This window comes from Centrocercus urophasianus, unplaced genomic scaffold (assembly GCF_019232065.1).
Source record: "Centrocercus urophasianus isolate 14NV4802_14NV808 unplaced genomic scaffold, USGS_Curo_1.0 seq_22, whole genome shotgun sequence".
NCBI lineage: Eukaryota > Metazoa > Chordata > Aves > Galliformes > Phasianidae > Centrocercus > Centrocercus urophasianus.
Window position 1 is genome coordinate 14,726,443 of NW_024884778.1, and position 17,162 is coordinate 14,743,604.

The window sequence follows — 17,162 nt, forward strand, 5'->3', positions numbered from 1 at the left end:
ACCAAAATATCACTCTGCATTTATATTTTTGATGTTTACATTCTGGATTAAGATACTAGGAACAACAGTTCCCCTATTAAGTTTATTCTTACTCAAACTAATATTTGGCTACACCATAGGAGTTTCAGTGTTAAGCCCCCCACACTCACCAAGACATCTTAAAGGACCCATTATTCAAATGTAGTAGCTAGCTGAGGGATCCAAGTTTCTAAGTACCTTACACATGACCAACTCTGGGGCAAGCTAGCAGTTGTGATTTCTAATCATTCAATCAACCAAAATATACACATAACATCTTTCTGTAAACAGAAACAGGAAAACATTAAATGAAAGACTATTTCCTTAGAAACTGCCTTTTTAGAACATCTGACCATTTTGACTATCTAAACTATTCCATATGAAAACAAAGGTATGAAAGATTGTCTTTTGAACATGGCATGCCAACTTGCCTTGACAATTGGAAGCTACTCATAAGAGTTAAGAGCTGAATTTCAGCAATTACCACTGCAAAAAAAGCACAAGACTTGTGTGGAACTAGATTCTCAGAAGAAGGAAATGGTTATCAGATAAAAATACATTCATGCAGAAGGCAAAGCATACTCATTCTTTGTTTTTCATGTTAATTCCCTATTTCAATGCTGTGCATAGATAAGGATTTTCCCCTTTGTAAGTGGTACAAAAATAGATCATTCTAGGTATGAAAAGTGTTTTGATACTTGACAAAAGAAAACTCTATGTATGTTTTCTTAAGAGAGCGACGTACTGACGAGTAAAAACTCAGTGGCGTAATATGAGGGATTCAGTCGGTAGAGTTGAGTGTTGAAATGGTGCTATGTGAACATACCATTTCAAAACCTGGGAACCAATGCACGAGACCAGACACTGCTCCACCTCCCAGGTACAGCATAGATACAGGCTTACTGAGCAGAAGGTGAATTTAGTTATTTGTAACTGTGTTAAGATTTCATGTTGCCTTTGTGGAGAAACGCTAAGAGTTTCAATAGTCAGATGTGCTCAGTGCTCTCAACCAACTTTTCCCTCTTTTGTGTCTCACTCACTGATACCTGATGGCTGGAACACCCAGTCTCCTGAGATGCACAACTCCAGAGAGTCAGTAGCATTCAAGTGAGTCTGGCGCATGCACCTGCTGGGGAGAAAATACAAATCTCTGATTCATATTGAATTCATTCACTGCATTCCGAAATGATGTGAAGGGTTTAGAGGATAACAGTGTTAAAAATATTCTGCATTTTCTAGGACAAATCTGTTGCTGTTTTTTCCAAGGTTTCTTCGAGAGATGCAGGCTGTACGTTTCTAATCATCACTAACTACTTCTCTTATTACAATATTGACTGGGTCATTTGGAATATGAGGAGACAAGGGAGCAAGCTTGCATACTACAGTAACTTTTTATACTTTACCTTCATCTATTTATAAATTTATTATGAAGAATATTTCTAAGCAGATACAAAACCTGCTTTATGTTGTGAATTGTAGTCTAGTAGATACATTGTACTGTGTATCATTAAAAATTTAATTAAACATTTGGCAATTAATATCTTTTGTGGTTATTTTATGCATGTAATTTGCTGTGGCTGTTTATCCAAAACAAAAAAATGAAAAATCTAAGAAATTCTGTATCCTTTATACAGTGCTGTATGTTCTTTTAATTTTAGACGAGATAGCTCAGTGTATTCTGTTAAACAAGCAGTACTTGACTCTTACACATACTTACGATTGCCCATCACCTGCATAAATGCATGCACATAAAAAGGATTCAAAGTCTTCCATGTTGGAGGTGCAGATAACTTTTTCTCAATGTTTACAATTAAATGTAAACAATGTGGTTAAAACTGCACCTTCCCTAAGGAACATTTATATCCGCGATTTTATTTAGTTACTGTAAATTAAACAAAGCATCCTCATCTATGGCCAGGAACTTAACTATTAAGCTAGTGGAAAGCATAAACACAGATACACTGTCATAAAGCAAGAGGTGAGACTTGAGTCCTATTGAAAATGCACTTCTAATTTTGAGAAAAACTCTTAGCTACATTACAAGCACTGCTTCTGCTACAGAAGAAGGTAATAGATAAACCTGCCAGAAGCCTAGCTGGGTGTTAACTGCACATGTTTAGCATGATCGTGGATTCTTAGCCTGGCATACAAGATCAACAAAAGCAAAGAAGAATATCTTTTAATTAAGCAAGAGATTCAGGCTCAGCTGATTTTCAGGTGGGTTTACTTTGTGTTTGCTATTTTGAATACATATTGATCTGTTATTCATAGAACTGACCACATACTCTTCAGAAACTTCTGATGTGCAGGCTGTTTGAATGTTGAAAGCAGGATATATCTCATCACCCCAAAATCCATAGTTGTATACAAAATACTTGAATACAGTCTGTGTTAGTCAGTGATCAGAACCATTGGCCTGAGCAAGTTCACACACCTTCAGCTGTCTGTGCAATCAGCATAACTGAAAACAACATGTAGCTGCATTAGTTTCAGATGTATTTGCACATCAGTTTACAACACTATATTCAGTCATTACAAAGGCAGAATGATACCTCAGTGTCACCATGTGCTAACACTATGAGCTGCACTGAAAATAATTGCTTCTAACAAGTAATTTACCCTATTGAGATTTAAAGGTAGGTGGTGGGAACAAAAAAATCACAGTGGCAAAATCAAAGCTTAGAAAAATGTTTCTGTGAATAATTTGTTAGTTTTCCTTTCTATGCATCACTCTGAAACATGTTCTGAACAAGAAATAGCTGACACAGAGCTGGCAAACTGAAGTTCTGAAAATCCAGTGCAAGGAAAACATAATGGTTGTATGCTGGTCTCTGCAAATCCACCCACAAAACAAAACCCAGATGCTCCAGGGCCTTTCAGCTCCTATAGCCTTTTCACATTTCACAGGAAAAACAAATAAATTAGTGTGACTTCTTTCCCCTATCTCTCGTTGAAGAAAGCCCAACCAGTTGTTTAGAATTCAGATGTTTTCCCAAATCTAACGTGACTGATATATTTGAAGTCACCTACAGCCAAACTGGGGAGCAACATCTGGCTGCTGTTTTCAGGCGCACCATGCTGAGCTCATCTCTCAGACTGCGTAGGGCAGAATGCGTCCGACACAAACACTGAGTGAGGAGGGACCAAGTTCTTAGTATTCATTTGAAATCAAGAGTGGATGAGAGGATGTATCCTGGCACCCGCCATTTTTGCAGCATTTTACCAACTTACCACTTAACAACATGGGGTTTGGTCCACGAGGATGAACTTGAAACACTCTGGACCTCGGAGAACGTGTGAGGGCGGTAGCTACTACTTGAACGAATAAAAGCATGGAGAAGAGGCTATCAGTCCTCCACCGCACCACTTCCCCACACCCGGCCCCACCGCCCCTCTGAGGTAACCCAACATGGCGGGCAGCCAACATGGCGGACAGCGCCCCGCGCGGCCCGCCTGCAGCGCCAGCACCGGCACGGCTGGGCAGGGCACGGCGCGCGAGGGCAGCGCAGCCCCTCTGCTGAGGCGGCTCTCACAGCTGCACCGCGGGAAGCGCGATTAACCCACAGCCAGCGGTACCGACAGGCGCACGGCACCCAGCTCAAAAGTGCAGGCGTGCTGCAAAGCCGATGGTTCCTTTCTTGACATTTAAGAGTTCCAAGATGTGACATAAGTTTTATTTTAAATCAAGCTTTGGTTTGGTTTTGTTTTTTAAAATATATGGATGGAGAAATATCTTAAAATGTGTTTTAAGTATCACAATCCTCAAACTTTAACTCCTTAAATTCCTCAAAAATACTCCCAAAGAAAAAGATACGAAACTGAAGAGCATACATGACAGGAGTTTAAAATACTGCAAATTCACATTAGTAAAAAGCACAGGACTTATTCTTCAGAGGTTGCTTTGGAGGGTTATTATTATTTTTTTTTATTTAACAGAAAATGCTTGAATGTAGAAAATGCCACCAGCACAGAAATGAAGGACAACGACGGAAACTTCACCACAACCCCCAGCATTTGCTAACAGTGACTTCACTGCGTTACTCCGGAGCATCTCGGGCCACCTGCATTTCCAACAGGACATTTTAGCCTTGAAAGAAGTGCTGTCACACCCAGCAGTGCGGCCAAACACACCAAACACAACACGTGGGACGTGCTGCCGATTTCAGTGAGGTAAGCACTGAAGCTCAAAACACATCAAAAGAATACAAGTGAAAATCCACGTAGGAGGACAATCAAAGAGAGAAAAAGTTAACACAGTTTGAGACTTCTCTCAACAAACCTGATATTCATTCATCTCGCACTTCACTGGTTAGACAGAACATTTTACCATGCTGGTTTTCACTTTACGCATTACCTTTCAAGTAATGGAAACATTTCTTCTACAGAGTTCCACATTTAACTCATTTACCAATGTACCAATTTACCACGTTAAAGTATCATTTCTAACAGACAGTGTTACCCATTGCATTATTGATTCTGATGCAATGTTCTATGACACGCTGAAGGAAAATCTCACCTGCACCACTTCTTGAGTTAACAAGATACAACATTCAAAGGAGAAGTCTGCCAGAGTAGCATCTTCACTTGTACAACATGGAACAAGCCTAGCTAACACGCTGTGGCCAGTGCTTTAGTATGCCAACAGTTCTTTCAAGTTTTACAGTAATTCCAATATATAGGTCATCTTTGTTCATCATCCGTGGCACCAACTGCCTATATTTTGTTTTGTGCTGACAGATAAATGACAACTGATGCTGAAATGTTCATGCATATCTGGGGGGGAATAAAAGGAGAAAAATTGAACAGTGCCTTCTTCATCAACTTCCACGTTTTTATTCCTTGCTTCACTGAAAGTCTGAAACAGGTTCCAGTAAGAAAGAATTCAGCAATGTGCTTCAATACTGAAACAACACAACTCTGGTTATCCTGATGTCTTACAAAACCTTAACAACATTCTTTACTTAAAAACATTTGGCATGCTTTGTAAGTAGTTGGCATATTACAGAAAAGAGATAAAGAAACAGACACATTCACTTGCTGCAACAGTAAGAAAGGTAAGAATGGACTGCTGTAATAGTTTTCCAGTGAATAAAAACAAAATACAATATTTGGAACAGTGTCCTTAAACTTTAAACCCTGCAACCAGCAAGGTATGTTGAAAGCTACTTACAAAACATGAGTGAATTAATCAACAATCCTGACAGCAGTGGAAGTGACTGGAGTGGCATGCAAACAGAAAACACAACAAAAGCCTGACTTAATGGCAGCACTGTTGTTCTCTTCATGACATGAAGAGTACTCAGATTTTGATTTCAGGATAATAAGCAGCATAGAAGTTGGCCAGGACATCATTTCTCCTTACCCCACCAGCTGAGAATGTTTGTAAGGCAGCATTCTGCTTCTGCAAGAACTCTGGAAGACTCTCAGATTTGTTGTACCATTTCTTATTTCTGAAACAAAACAGATCCCACACCTCACTAGTCCTAAGGTGATTTTACATGCTACTTCCATGTAAGTTGACTTCATTTTTAAGCATTTAATTGACTTATGTTTTCCAAACAATAAGGGACAGACACACAGCTTATCTCAAGTGTTATCTCAGTGTGTTATAACCAACACAGAAGATATTTTCAAATACATCTTTTGGATTAAAATGGTTAGAAGTATTTTATAAAAATAAGTTTTTTAAAAAATGAACAATTATAAAAATCCATGAACCAAACACATAACATCGACACAAGACAAAACATTACACTCGAGGGCAGTCAGCTACCACAGTGGTACAAAGCTTCAAGTAAACTAGTAGGCACTTTTTGCCCAAATAGCAGTCACTCATTCAGTGGAAAAGTCCAGGTGAAATGCCCAAAACAATTTCCAAAATTACCCACAGAAGTGCAAATAAAAAGGCAACAACAAAAAGGCCAGGTGTTACACCACATAGGACACTCACTATCTGCTGCTTTCCCTGTATGACTGTTCAGTTAGCAGGAGTTCCAAAATTTCTGTTAACAACTCAGCCTTCATCAGCTTATACTGGCATTTCTTTTAAGGGTTTACGTGTCAGAGCATAGCAGCAAGGCAGGTCCAGATACATTGGAAAACAGATAAAGAGAAAGGCTGCATGGTTACATCTGAGTAAGTACAGAGACAGAATATTCTTGAATTCAACTCTTATGTGAAGCAACATATTTGAAAGAATCAAATCATTCTGCTCATCTTTTGCAGAATACTTACTGTGCTCTCTATCAAACAATTTGTAATTATGTGATTGACCCAGTCTCACTATCAAAAACCTCCAATAACTAGAAGGTAAATCTTTCAAGAAAGAAAAGAATCAATGTTCACACAGGAATTTAAGGACCGATAAAACATAAGCAATTATGAAAAATAACTATTGGAATACCTAAAATAATGAATAACATCCAAATAAAGAACAGCTAAAGCAATAAATTAGTTTGAAATACTTTTAAAGTATTATTTATACTTATATAAAGTATTTTAAACAGATTTTTTTTAATTTATATAGTCTTATACTAAGTATATTAAGCACATTAATCTACTTTCATATTTATTGTATTATGCACTTTCATATTATAGTATTATATGTTAAAAAGTAAACAAAAAAAATAAATTAAAAATAAAAAAGCAGTTTGTGGCATGATTTTAAAGCACAGTTTTGGGGAAGACAAGTGTAACATTGAGCAGTCCTGAAGAAATCATGTCATGTCAATTAGGAGCAAAGTTCTCCAACTGGAAGATCAGGTCTACAGCAGCATTAACATCTGGTACCACATGATCTGGTTCTACTAAACCAGGATCAAACCTAAAATCTCTGTGGCCATGGAATATCGTTTCAGTTCTGCTCTCTTTGGTATCCAAGGGTATCTCTGTGTGAGGGTTGTAAACCCCAGTACAAACCAGAACAGACCTGCAGTGGGTAGCAGCAGAGGATGCCAGTTCATTCTCCCAGCTGTTGGCTATTTCATCATCCTGAGAGAGAGCAGCAGACCCTTTGCCACCAGCAACTTTGGCCTGAATCCATGTTTTTGAGCCTTTTCTGGAATTCTTCTCTTCAAGATAGCGATTGTAAAGGTTAGCACCATACACATCAGTCATGAGATTATCTCTGGAAATACAAACAGTACTTCAGTCAGCAGCACAATTTTAGTTCTCCAAGTGTATGAAAGGACATCAAGGTTTTAACTATGTATTCTGCATTTTCCATAACTTCGTGTGGAATTATTTACACAGGAGAAAATCCAGTCATATAGCAATTTTATTATGCAGTTTCATTAACCGTGACAATTACTAGGAGTGAAAATTCCCCGTACTGAGACTTCCAGACCTGGGATAGGGTGAAGGGAAAGCAAGGACAGCTATTAGCAGTCCATTAATAAGGTTATATTTCCAAGCATCTTGGAGATTCTGGAACAATCCTTGATAAAACACAGCTTTATCTCATTCTATTAAAATGATTCTACAATGGCACTCACTGCACGCATAGTAATATATGACCAAGTTCAATTACACCTCAAATCAACTCTAGCTCCAACATTCCTTAAAATGTCATGTACTACTCAAAGCTTGTGGTTGTTATACCACTAAGTTAAAGAAAACAAAACAACCCCTCACAAACTTTTTGTTAAGGGCTCAAAGAGCATTTTAAATAAATTAATAAGAAACATAAAACCTCCCTTTCATACTTGCACAGAAATGGTACATACATCTAAGAATCAAGTGGAAGGCTAGAAACTGAGAGGCATGAAAACACCTAGGTACAACACAGTGCTAACCATTTTCAGTTGTCCCAGCAGTGACACAATGGGCCTAACCATACAAAGAGTTGTGTGTTTTTATTTTTCAGTATTTATCTTGAAAGTAATTTCTTGATGTATTCATCAGACTTATAATTTCTTACCCAACAGCATAAAGAGTTAGAATGGGTTGCTTCCACTGTCTTTCTGCTGCTTGAGCTCTGATAAGGTAATCTGCATACTGATAGGTCAATTCACTAGGCTTGCCCATTAAGGCCTCATATTTCAGATCTTTGCCAGTAATCTTCTTGTAGATGTTTTCCAAACAAACCATGAACGTCCCATGCCCAAACCTAAGAAGATGGAAAGATATGTGACAAACCAAATTACATCAAGCATACAGAAAAAAAAACAAGACCTTTTTTATTTCATTATCTGTTGCGAGTCAATTCCTGTTACTATGAGATTTCTCTCCATTTGCATGCAGCATTCCCACAGCTTTTTCAGTAATAATTAAGTGCTGATTAGCTAACCTATAAAGATAATAATGAAGAAAACATAATTGGAAATTATTGGTTTCAAAAACATAGCAACAATTTGTAATGGTGTTGCATGCATTTACACAGATCTGATCATTTTCAGAATGGACACCCTTTGAAGAAATGCCTAGGCTGTCATCTGCTCTTTGCAGTGACTGAACAGAAGCAGCTGAAATAACAAAGAGGAGAAATGGAAAAGGAAAGTCAGAAACCAACAGGAGGAAAATTATTCTGTTTTTAAAAACAAGAGTATACCAAAATGCAGTCTACAATGTGAAAACAAAAACTTCGTTGGTTTCTCTCAAGAAGAGATGCAAAAAATCATGGAACAAATTAACACTGCACCAAGCTGCTGATAACTCAATTTATTTGCTCAAGCAAGGTGCGAGCAGCAAGTGATGCAGCTCATCAACCAAGGCAGTAAAATAGTTAAAGACATAATTTCATAACCAAAAAAGCAGCTTTACATCATTAGTGAAATCAGCATGTGGAATTAGGCATGAACTAATACATATCACTTCATTCACCCTCTCCACCCTGTTTATTGTTTCAAGAAATCTGAATAAATCAGCATAAAGTTATTTCCAGTAAATACTAACAGCAGTTTAAAACCACATGCTCAGGGAGTCACTTTTCAACAGACAAAGTAACAAACTCGAAGGAAAAAGCAAACTTTATTTCAGTTTTAATACTGGATCTTTCCTGAGGAACACTACTGGAAATATGCCTCTTAATTCTTCTACACATTATACACACACACTCTCATCACCTTACTCTAGCTGAACTAGCATACGCACATAGTTTGCTAATGTTAGATGTGGTCTTCATAACCAACTAGGAATATCTGACAAGATCACCTACCTGAGATCAAACCCGTTATCAGGTCACAATAATAACAATTTCTGTTTCAGTGTATGTTCACATTTTACACTGAGGGGGAAGGTAGGGGAAATAAACACGTTAAAGAACTGCCTTCTGTTAAAGTCAAAATAAAACACTCTCAGAGATCATGCCATCCTGTCCTATGTGTTCTGTTCATTTTTTCCTATGTTCCTTTACACTATATTGTCTTCAGCTCAAGAACTCATTGCTTTTAGCTAGAGTGACAATTCTTCACCCTGCCAGAAACTAAGTTGGAAAATACAAAAACAAACCAAAAAAAAAAAAGTATCTAATTAAATGAAACATTAGATTTGATTTTTTTTCCCTTTGGACAAACTCTAAGCCTTCAAGCTCTCTTTTGTGAGTGGGGAAACAAAAAAGCTGATGTCATAAAAGCAGTCTTATCTCCAGCAACTGATTTCCTGGATACAATGACACAGGTAGTAATAAGGCAGTATTTGCTGACAGCACGCTGCTTTTGAAACGTTGTATTTGAATCTGAGATCTACCATAAAGCCATATAAAAATGCTGTATGGAAATACTGACTATTAATTGTACTAAAGAAGTGAGGAAAAACCTAAGATGTCACATGGCATACCTGTATGGTGTTATAGCTGCACTTACCTTGGAGACTGTGCTTCAGCTACCCACATTAGATCCATATTACAAGCAAGTACAGGTATCTGAGGGTAATTTTCATGGTGATATGGATTTCCCGGGTAGCCACTGGTCAGCAAAACATCTATTATAAGCTGAAGGTTGGTTTCCCATCTGACAGGCTCCCCAAACAAAATGACAGCTATGAAACCCAGAAATACATAACAGAGTTAGCAGGGCACCATACCTCTGATACAAGCTTGGTTTAACAAGGCTGAACACTAATTTGATTTAAAGGTGACAAAATGAAATACCTGCATAATGTTTTAATGTTTCCTGCTCTTTCACAAAAGAATATCAGAAGTAACAAAGCTTCCAATGCAAAATCTAGAAGTTTAAGAAATTCTTTGATTCTTTGCAATGGCCAAATTGTTCCACAGCACAAAATGTTAACCTACAAATTATACTTCTAAGTCCTCTGTACCTCTGTGAACTCTCTAAGTTCATGTACAGTATTGAAATAATCCATCGGTAATGTTACTTTGTTCATGTTAAAACAGGATTTGGATGCTGTTTCTACATAATTTTCTGGTCTCCAAAAATCAAGGCACTTTTATTTTAATCTTTGGCTAGTTTCTATTTTAATGTTTTCTTCAGACAAGATTCAGACAAGATATGATATGCTGAAACAAGATACTTCTCACTCTACAGCTCTCAGGTCACCCTCCTGAAATCAAGACCAGTTATTTCTGAACATGTCAACTCATTCTTAATATTTAAAAGGAATTCAGTAACAGCCTGCTGAAGTAAGATAAAAGAGGAAAACAGACCTCTCCTTCCTTTGGAAACTTTAAAAACACATGACTGAAAACTGTACACATAAAACAGTTTTTTCACACCTTATACATTCTGTATCAATAACAGATGTCACCAATGAGGAAGCTTTAGAATTGTCTCAGCCAACTTCCCAATATGACCAGTATGAAAATAAATTCTAACGATAATGAAAAGTATAATAAAGATATTCCATCTATTAAGGGATAGTTACAAATTAAGTAAACATAACTGACCCTCAATCTTGGGAAGCTCCACAGCAGAGGGGTACTGAAATAAGAAAAAAAGTGAAAGTCTTCTGCAAGATTAAACATCTGCTACTATTTCAAGAGAATAAAATTCAAGTACAGTTCCCACAGCTGCCTTCCACAACACTGAAAGGAAATGCTCTATTTTGGTGCAGCTACTACTCCAGCAACCAAGGCCAGTTTACTATGAAATCTGCATTTCAAGTTCTAAACTGAAATCCAGCAGCAAATGGATACCAGGCAAGTTATTGCATTCCACATTCAGAAGCTTCAGACAATTTATTCAACTACCTCTGGCAAGGCTCAGAGCTTCAGCTGATGGTTCACTTCTGTACAGAAGCATGGATGTTTATTTTTCTATAGCAGTAACACAGTCCTCCAGCATTAACAAAGGATTTGAAATACCTGTTTTGAAGTACGTGCCTTTAACAGTGCTAAGAAGAAATATATTGTTAATTCATAATATATTTGCTAAAGAAACAGTTTCTACTTCGTGATCTACAGCCCATGGTGACAAAAACATGAATAGTCTCTTGAATTTCTGAATGTGCCTGGTTGAGGAGCAAGGAAAGAGATAATATAATTAAGTAATGAATTGTACAAACCATAACAAAGACCTTTCTGACTACACACAAGGGAAGAACCCCCTTATTTACTGACCCTGTATATGCACAATATACATGCATGTATTTGTGGCATATGCATTCACTTCTTTCTGAAATTCTGCAAGATTCAGTTTAAAACATGCTGCTTATGTAAACTAGCAGTAGGTACTGTTAATATTTAGATATAATTAAATAACCATACGAACAATAAAAGCAGCCTTTTGGAGAAAAGTTCATTAGCTGTAAATCATTGCAACCAAAGCAACTTCATGGCCTATAGAGTCAGTTCCACAACATTCCTCTACCGGAAGAAAAAGCTTACTTCATCTTCCATGCATCTAAGGAAGCCAATAAGCTTTCCAAAACAGATTTTGAATTAGATATCTGTAATAATCACACAACAGTGAGTTACAAAGTGCAAATACTTGTGAAGGAATTACCACTAACAGAAGGAAAACTCTGCATGGTTCTCGAAAAATGTTGCCATGAAACAAATAGAGAAGCAGGAAATAAAAGTAAAGTCACGATGCAACATAAGACAACATCACAGCTCTACAGTTCAAATACTGACCTCCACAGTTGAATGTCATCTAATGACCAAATAAAAATATTTAAACACAGACTCACCAAAACACCCGGTGCTCTGTCGTGGTCAACCACATCCAGCAGCGGGTGCTTCGCCCTCAACATCTCAATGGTGACAGGCTGGCTGAACCCAAGGCTGGGAGAACACCAGTTAAGGATGCAGAACTGCTTATATCAAAATATTTTTTTTTTAATCTGTAATTCAATTTTGACAATTCATGTTCACACATCATCTGGTAAAACAAACTATTTGGAATTGTAAGCATTTTACCAAAGACTTTTTCTTGCATGAGATAAATGATCATTGCTTCATTTACAAAGTCCTATATGAAGTCTGAAGTCTTGACAGAAATGGAGTAGAGAGCTGGCTCAAAATACAAGATGAAAAGGAAGAAGGCTCTCAACACCTGCAGTACTCCCCCAAGATTATCTTTACATAAACATAAAAAGTCAACAACTCAAGTAATTATTACAGGAAGGAAAGCTCTGTCTGTTGCAAAACAGTGGACTGACCAATAAGGTTTAACTACGCCTTGCAGGTGGGTAAGGCAAATTAAGAAACATGTTTAAAAATAAAAGAAAGGAGCAAAAAGTGAGAAAATTCCCAGATCTGCATAGCGCTACTCTTAAATACAGATATATCCCATTAATTTCAACTCACTTAAGACATAACCAAACTAAATCTGCTCATTTTGTAAAAAGCAGCAGGGATGCTACTACCAATAAGACCTCCTCAATGAGTATGGAAACAACAGGCATTTAAATATATTGATTATACAAGCAGAGCCACTGGATTTTCTTTTAGAATTAACACTACAGGTTTTGTTTGAAAATAAGATTATCCCCTGTAAAAATGCTATCTAACAAATTGGCTGCTTATCTGCTGCATTCAATCTTATCACACTCTTCTCTCTTAACATCCCTAACAAACCTGAGCAGGCTGACCTGAAGAATGATAACAGGGGACGAAAGAACAGAAAGAATAAATTCAGGCTCTGAAATACCGTTTCTAAGATAAGGCTAACTATATGATTTACTACAGAGTACTGAAGGATGCCATGTTCTCATCCTCAAGAGAACACAAACCCTTATGCCAAAGGCTCACTACATAAGACAAAGAAATAATGGTCATTTTTCCTTCCCAATTAAAGACATGTAATAGCAATATGAAAAAGTGTTGAATAAATTGAAGCAAAAATCAACAACCAACCATTTTCAAAACTTAAATTTGACATTAAGAATTAAAGTAGCTAATTAGTGAACTCTCAATACTGAATTTGTAGTGCTAAAATATTTGGTCTGAACTTGATTAAGGAAAATACTCCAACGGAAAGTTTATTTTGTCCTTTTAAAGATACTCCTGAGCAATATCAAGCAGTGGTCCTTGTCCAGATACAAGAACGCATTTTGGATGATAACGTTTGAACATCCGCAGTGGGCTGTGAGACATCATCACTTGGTCTTGTGAAATCTGTTTGGAATTTAAAAACAAAGAGAAGCATATTGCTTTTCAGAGAAGTTATTTATACATAGATTTAATTAACAGATATGCATATTCTACGAATTACAAACCAATCATACATGTCAACATAAAACCCTGTCGTATCATTTCTTCCTAATATTCACAGCTAAATTACTGATAGTTCCAGAAAAAAAGACATAACTACACTACTAATTCACAACCCTTCCAGCTTCCACAGTTCCTCTATTCAGCACAAACACAAGGTTCTCTAAATTCATTTAGTAAACAGATGGGGACAGAAAACTCAGAAATGCTCTGGCTTTAAATATGGTGCTAAAACAAAAACTCATTGAGCAGCATGTAATGGAAAATCATGTGTTAGATGCATTCACCAAAAGTAAGAAAATACATAGGATTTAGGCTACTCACTGGAACTCCCAGTACATGGGACAGCTGATCTGCTTTCTTCTGGCGAAGGCAATCCCCTGCATTGGTGACAAATACTACAGGCACCAAGAACTGGCCCTGAGAGTTAACCAGCTTCTGAAAGGCTGTTTTTGCAGCAGGTATTGGAGTCTTTCCTCGTACCAGCACACCGTCAATGTCAAAAAGAAACCCAAAGGATGGCAGCACATTCAGCTGTGAGAAGGAACAGAAAAGCAGGAGTACATTAATTGTCCATACACACACATTCAATAAAAAGTACAGTACCTGAAGCTCAGTTAAAACGCACACTTCCACAGGGAAGGAATGGATCTTTTATTGTGCACTTCTTAATGTGTCTTACAGGCACGTGCTGCAACACTACAGCTTGCTTCTCCTTATCCACATGACCCATGAGTTCTGCCCAGTCTGTGTGGTTTCAGAGACCAGAACAAACTGAGGTAAGCTGGTAAAACGAGGGGCAAGATGCCAGCGAGCCTGTTTCTGATTTCACTTGACCTGGGAGCCAAAAGGCAATTTTAATGCAGAGAATACTGACAGAAACCACTAAAAGCAACAAGAAATGGAAACGTTTCAGGAGTGGGTAGGGGTTTATTGCACACACTGCACAGACTCCTCCCTTACAAGACAACCAGGTGCTGGAACTGTTCCTGCTGCCACTCGTCCTCTTTGCGTTCCCTGGCCCTGCTACAGCTATCTGTTCCTGGCCCTCATACAGTGCTTCAGCAATTCCTAGTTCTGTACGTAGCACACTAATGCCTGCTGTTAAAGCTAGCACTTCATTAAAGCTGTTACTGAGAATTTTAACTCTCTGTCTTTGAATAAGTGAAGAACTGGGTTCATCGGCCCACAAGGATCATAACCAGCTGGGTGAGGCAGGGCTGCCCATGGACAGCACTTTTACCACACCAGGTTAGAAGGGACACAACAGAAGGAACCAAGCTTCACTCCTCTGCCAGCCGGAAACAGAGTCCAGGGCTTCAGGATTAACACGGACTGAGAGAATAAGGGCCAGTGCTAAGCGTGACAGCGAGAACGGGGGGAATGACTGCAGGCAATGGAGCCGGGACAGCATTTGCTGCTGAAGCTCTCTGAAGGGACAGACTGACAGAACACAGCCCAAAGGCACCTTGCCTTCCGAAGCAGCGCTTCACTCCCCATCGATTATTCATCTGACGCATTTCCCACAGCCGGGCACAGCGCTGACACGGACAACATGGACACCGCCGTACGTGGCTGCCGGCCGAGCCTCGACGAGCGCTTCCCTAAAACCGCGACTCAGAGCACGTCTGCATACCCACGAGTTCCCCTATAGAGCCCAGCCTAACGAAGTCAGTGCCTTAAAAGCACCGCGGTATCACTGACTTATCCGCGCCGCTTGCCGCTTGGAGTTCCGCACACGAGCTCCCGCGGACAGCCCTGTTTTCTCCCCTCCGTAACCGCAGCCCTTCGCTTTAGGGCACAGCAAACACCCGTCCCACGTGCCGCACAGCGAACGGCGCCCGGCAGAACGCAGAACCCGCCCCGCGGCCGCCGTTCCCCACGTTCCGCACTTCCGCCCGACGCCGTTTCGGTTTCGTTCCGGCGCGCCCCGCCCCGCGCAGCGCCTGGCCGAGCCCTGCCCTCTCCTCTCCTACCTTCCCGCCGTTCCCCGCAGCCGCCGCCGTGCCGCCGCGCCGCCCTCCGAACGCCGACAGCCAGGGAGGCCGCCCCACCGCGCCGCCCCCGAGCGGCCCCGGCAGCCCGCGGAGCGGCAGCGCCCAGCGCATGGCGGAACTGCACGAGCGGCCGCGCCGCCGCCGCCCCGGCTTCAAAGCCCGGCCCCGCCCCGCGGAAGGCCCCGCCCCGCCCCGAGCCGCGGGGACGCCGCCCGCACGACGCCGGCAGAACCGCGGCCACCGCCACGGGAAACAGCGGCACGGCGCGGCACCTCCACAGGGAACGGCGCGTCTCTTCTGTAACAACAGCGGCACGCGTTCCGGCGCTTCGGAGTCACCGCCCTTCGAAAAAGAAGCACATCGCATCTGTACGGGGCACTGCGGTACCTCGGATGCAGGACCGACATCGCGGCACTTCCCGGCGACTGGACTGAAACGCGAGGAGCCAAACAGCGCTACCAGGGGCTGGGTACCCCGCAGTGCTGTCGGCTAACGCGCGTCAAGCAGATCCGCTCAGTCCCGGCACCGCACCCTGAGCCGTTCTTCCCACCAACCGCTCAGATTGAAGGGACAAACGGAGCTCCGGGGCCCACACGGCTCTTAAGCAGCGGGTGGCAGGAATGAAACAAAGCCAATGCGTTTTTGAAACACAACAGCACGAGCAGAGCGCTGTGGTGAACAGAGCAACTCAAGCACTACAGAGATCATTCCTTCACGGTCTGGGCCAAGATCCTGCACGACGCAGAACTCCACAACACAAAAGCACATGCTCACACACACACAGAGATCATCATCACCCAGGCACAGTCAAAGCTGAGCTGCTGCACCAGTGGTAGTTAAAAGCCCCCTACATCCACATCTCTAAGTCCAGCTGCACACCCAAAGCAGCAATTAGCACAGAGCCTGTGCACCATTCTGTTTGCCAAGCCAAACTGCTAGCTCAGGTTCATGGCTACAGCAACTTGCCAGCAGCCTAACAGCCTGCAAAGCCAGCACTATGCAGGTATTGCTAGAGGTCACTGCTGAGAAATGACTACGGCACAATTTGTTGGTTCAGATATGCTGAAGAACATTCCTCATGCAGTGCTGCAGTGTTTGGCAGCTTGCACTGCACAGCTCCACACTGCGTTTTTATATATATATTCCATTTCTGTGTTGGTCAGGTGGAAATAAGCATTTGCTTCAACAACTTCTGTCTCATTACATTGGTCTTGCTCAGAGCTGTCAGCTACTCTTTCGAACATGAATACAATTACTATCTTGTTTTAAACTTTTCCTCATTCTTCCTGAATATTCATTTTTATGCCACTTCTCATTACTTTGTCCCAAATCTTTCTGTCCTTTTTCTTTCATGCTTATGGTGACAGAAGAATCAACCACAGGTGTGCATAAACTCCCAAACCACAGCAGGCCATAAAATCTAGTGGGTTTATTCCCTGCTAAGTCTAGCTTGGTTATCTGCAGAGCATAACAAGTTTTGCATTTTTCTTACAACTATTCCACCAGAAGAAAAAGTCATTGTACTGAACAACAAA

At 40.4% G+C, this 17,162-nt stretch overlaps 1 protein-coding gene across 2 annotated transcripts; it reads right to left on the reverse strand.

The window, feature by feature from the left end:
- Nucleotides 1-3,914: 3,914 nt before the first annotated feature.
- Nucleotides 3,915-15,738, reverse strand: LOC122162758 (haloacid dehalogenase-like hydrolase domain-containing 5). Of its 2 annotated transcripts, none has more exons than XM_042823383.1 (8): nucleotides 15,607-15,738; nucleotides 13,955-14,164; nucleotides 13,422-13,534; nucleotides 12,106-12,199; nucleotides 10,862-10,895; nucleotides 9,819-9,993; nucleotides 7,937-8,125; nucleotides 3,915-7,144 (listed from the first exon to the last, which is right to left on the reverse strand). In XM_042823383.1, exons 1-8 carry the CDS (start codon nucleotides 15,736-15,738, stop codon nucleotides 6,745-6,747), a joined length of 1,347 nt encoding a protein of 448 aa, XP_042679317.1. In that variant the 3' UTR covers nucleotides 3,915-6,744. The 2 variants fall into 2 exon arrangements, with proteins under 2 accessions (XP_042679317.1, XP_042679319.1); XM_042823385.1 differs by lacking the exon at nucleotides 15,607-15,738 and adding an exon at nucleotides 15,104-15,492.
- Between the last annotated feature and the right edge of the window lie 1,424 nt (nucleotides 15,739-17,162).

Excerpts from the sequence above, each read along its gene's own strand:
- LOC122162758 (XM_042823383.1), bottom strand. The coding sequence starts at position 15,738 with ATGCGCTGGGCGCTGCCGCTCCGCGGGCTGCCGGGGCCGCTCGGGGGC. Across the intron at positions 12,200-13,421 it reads CTGCTTGATATTGCTCAGGA|CCTTGGGTTCAGCCAGCCTG; the intron begins GTATCTTTAAAA and ends GTGTTCTCCCAG. Across the intron at positions 9,994-10,861 it reads GGAGCTTCCCAAGATTGAGG|CTGTCATTTTGTTTGGGGAG; the intron begins GTCAGTTATGTT and ends TGGGTTTCATAG.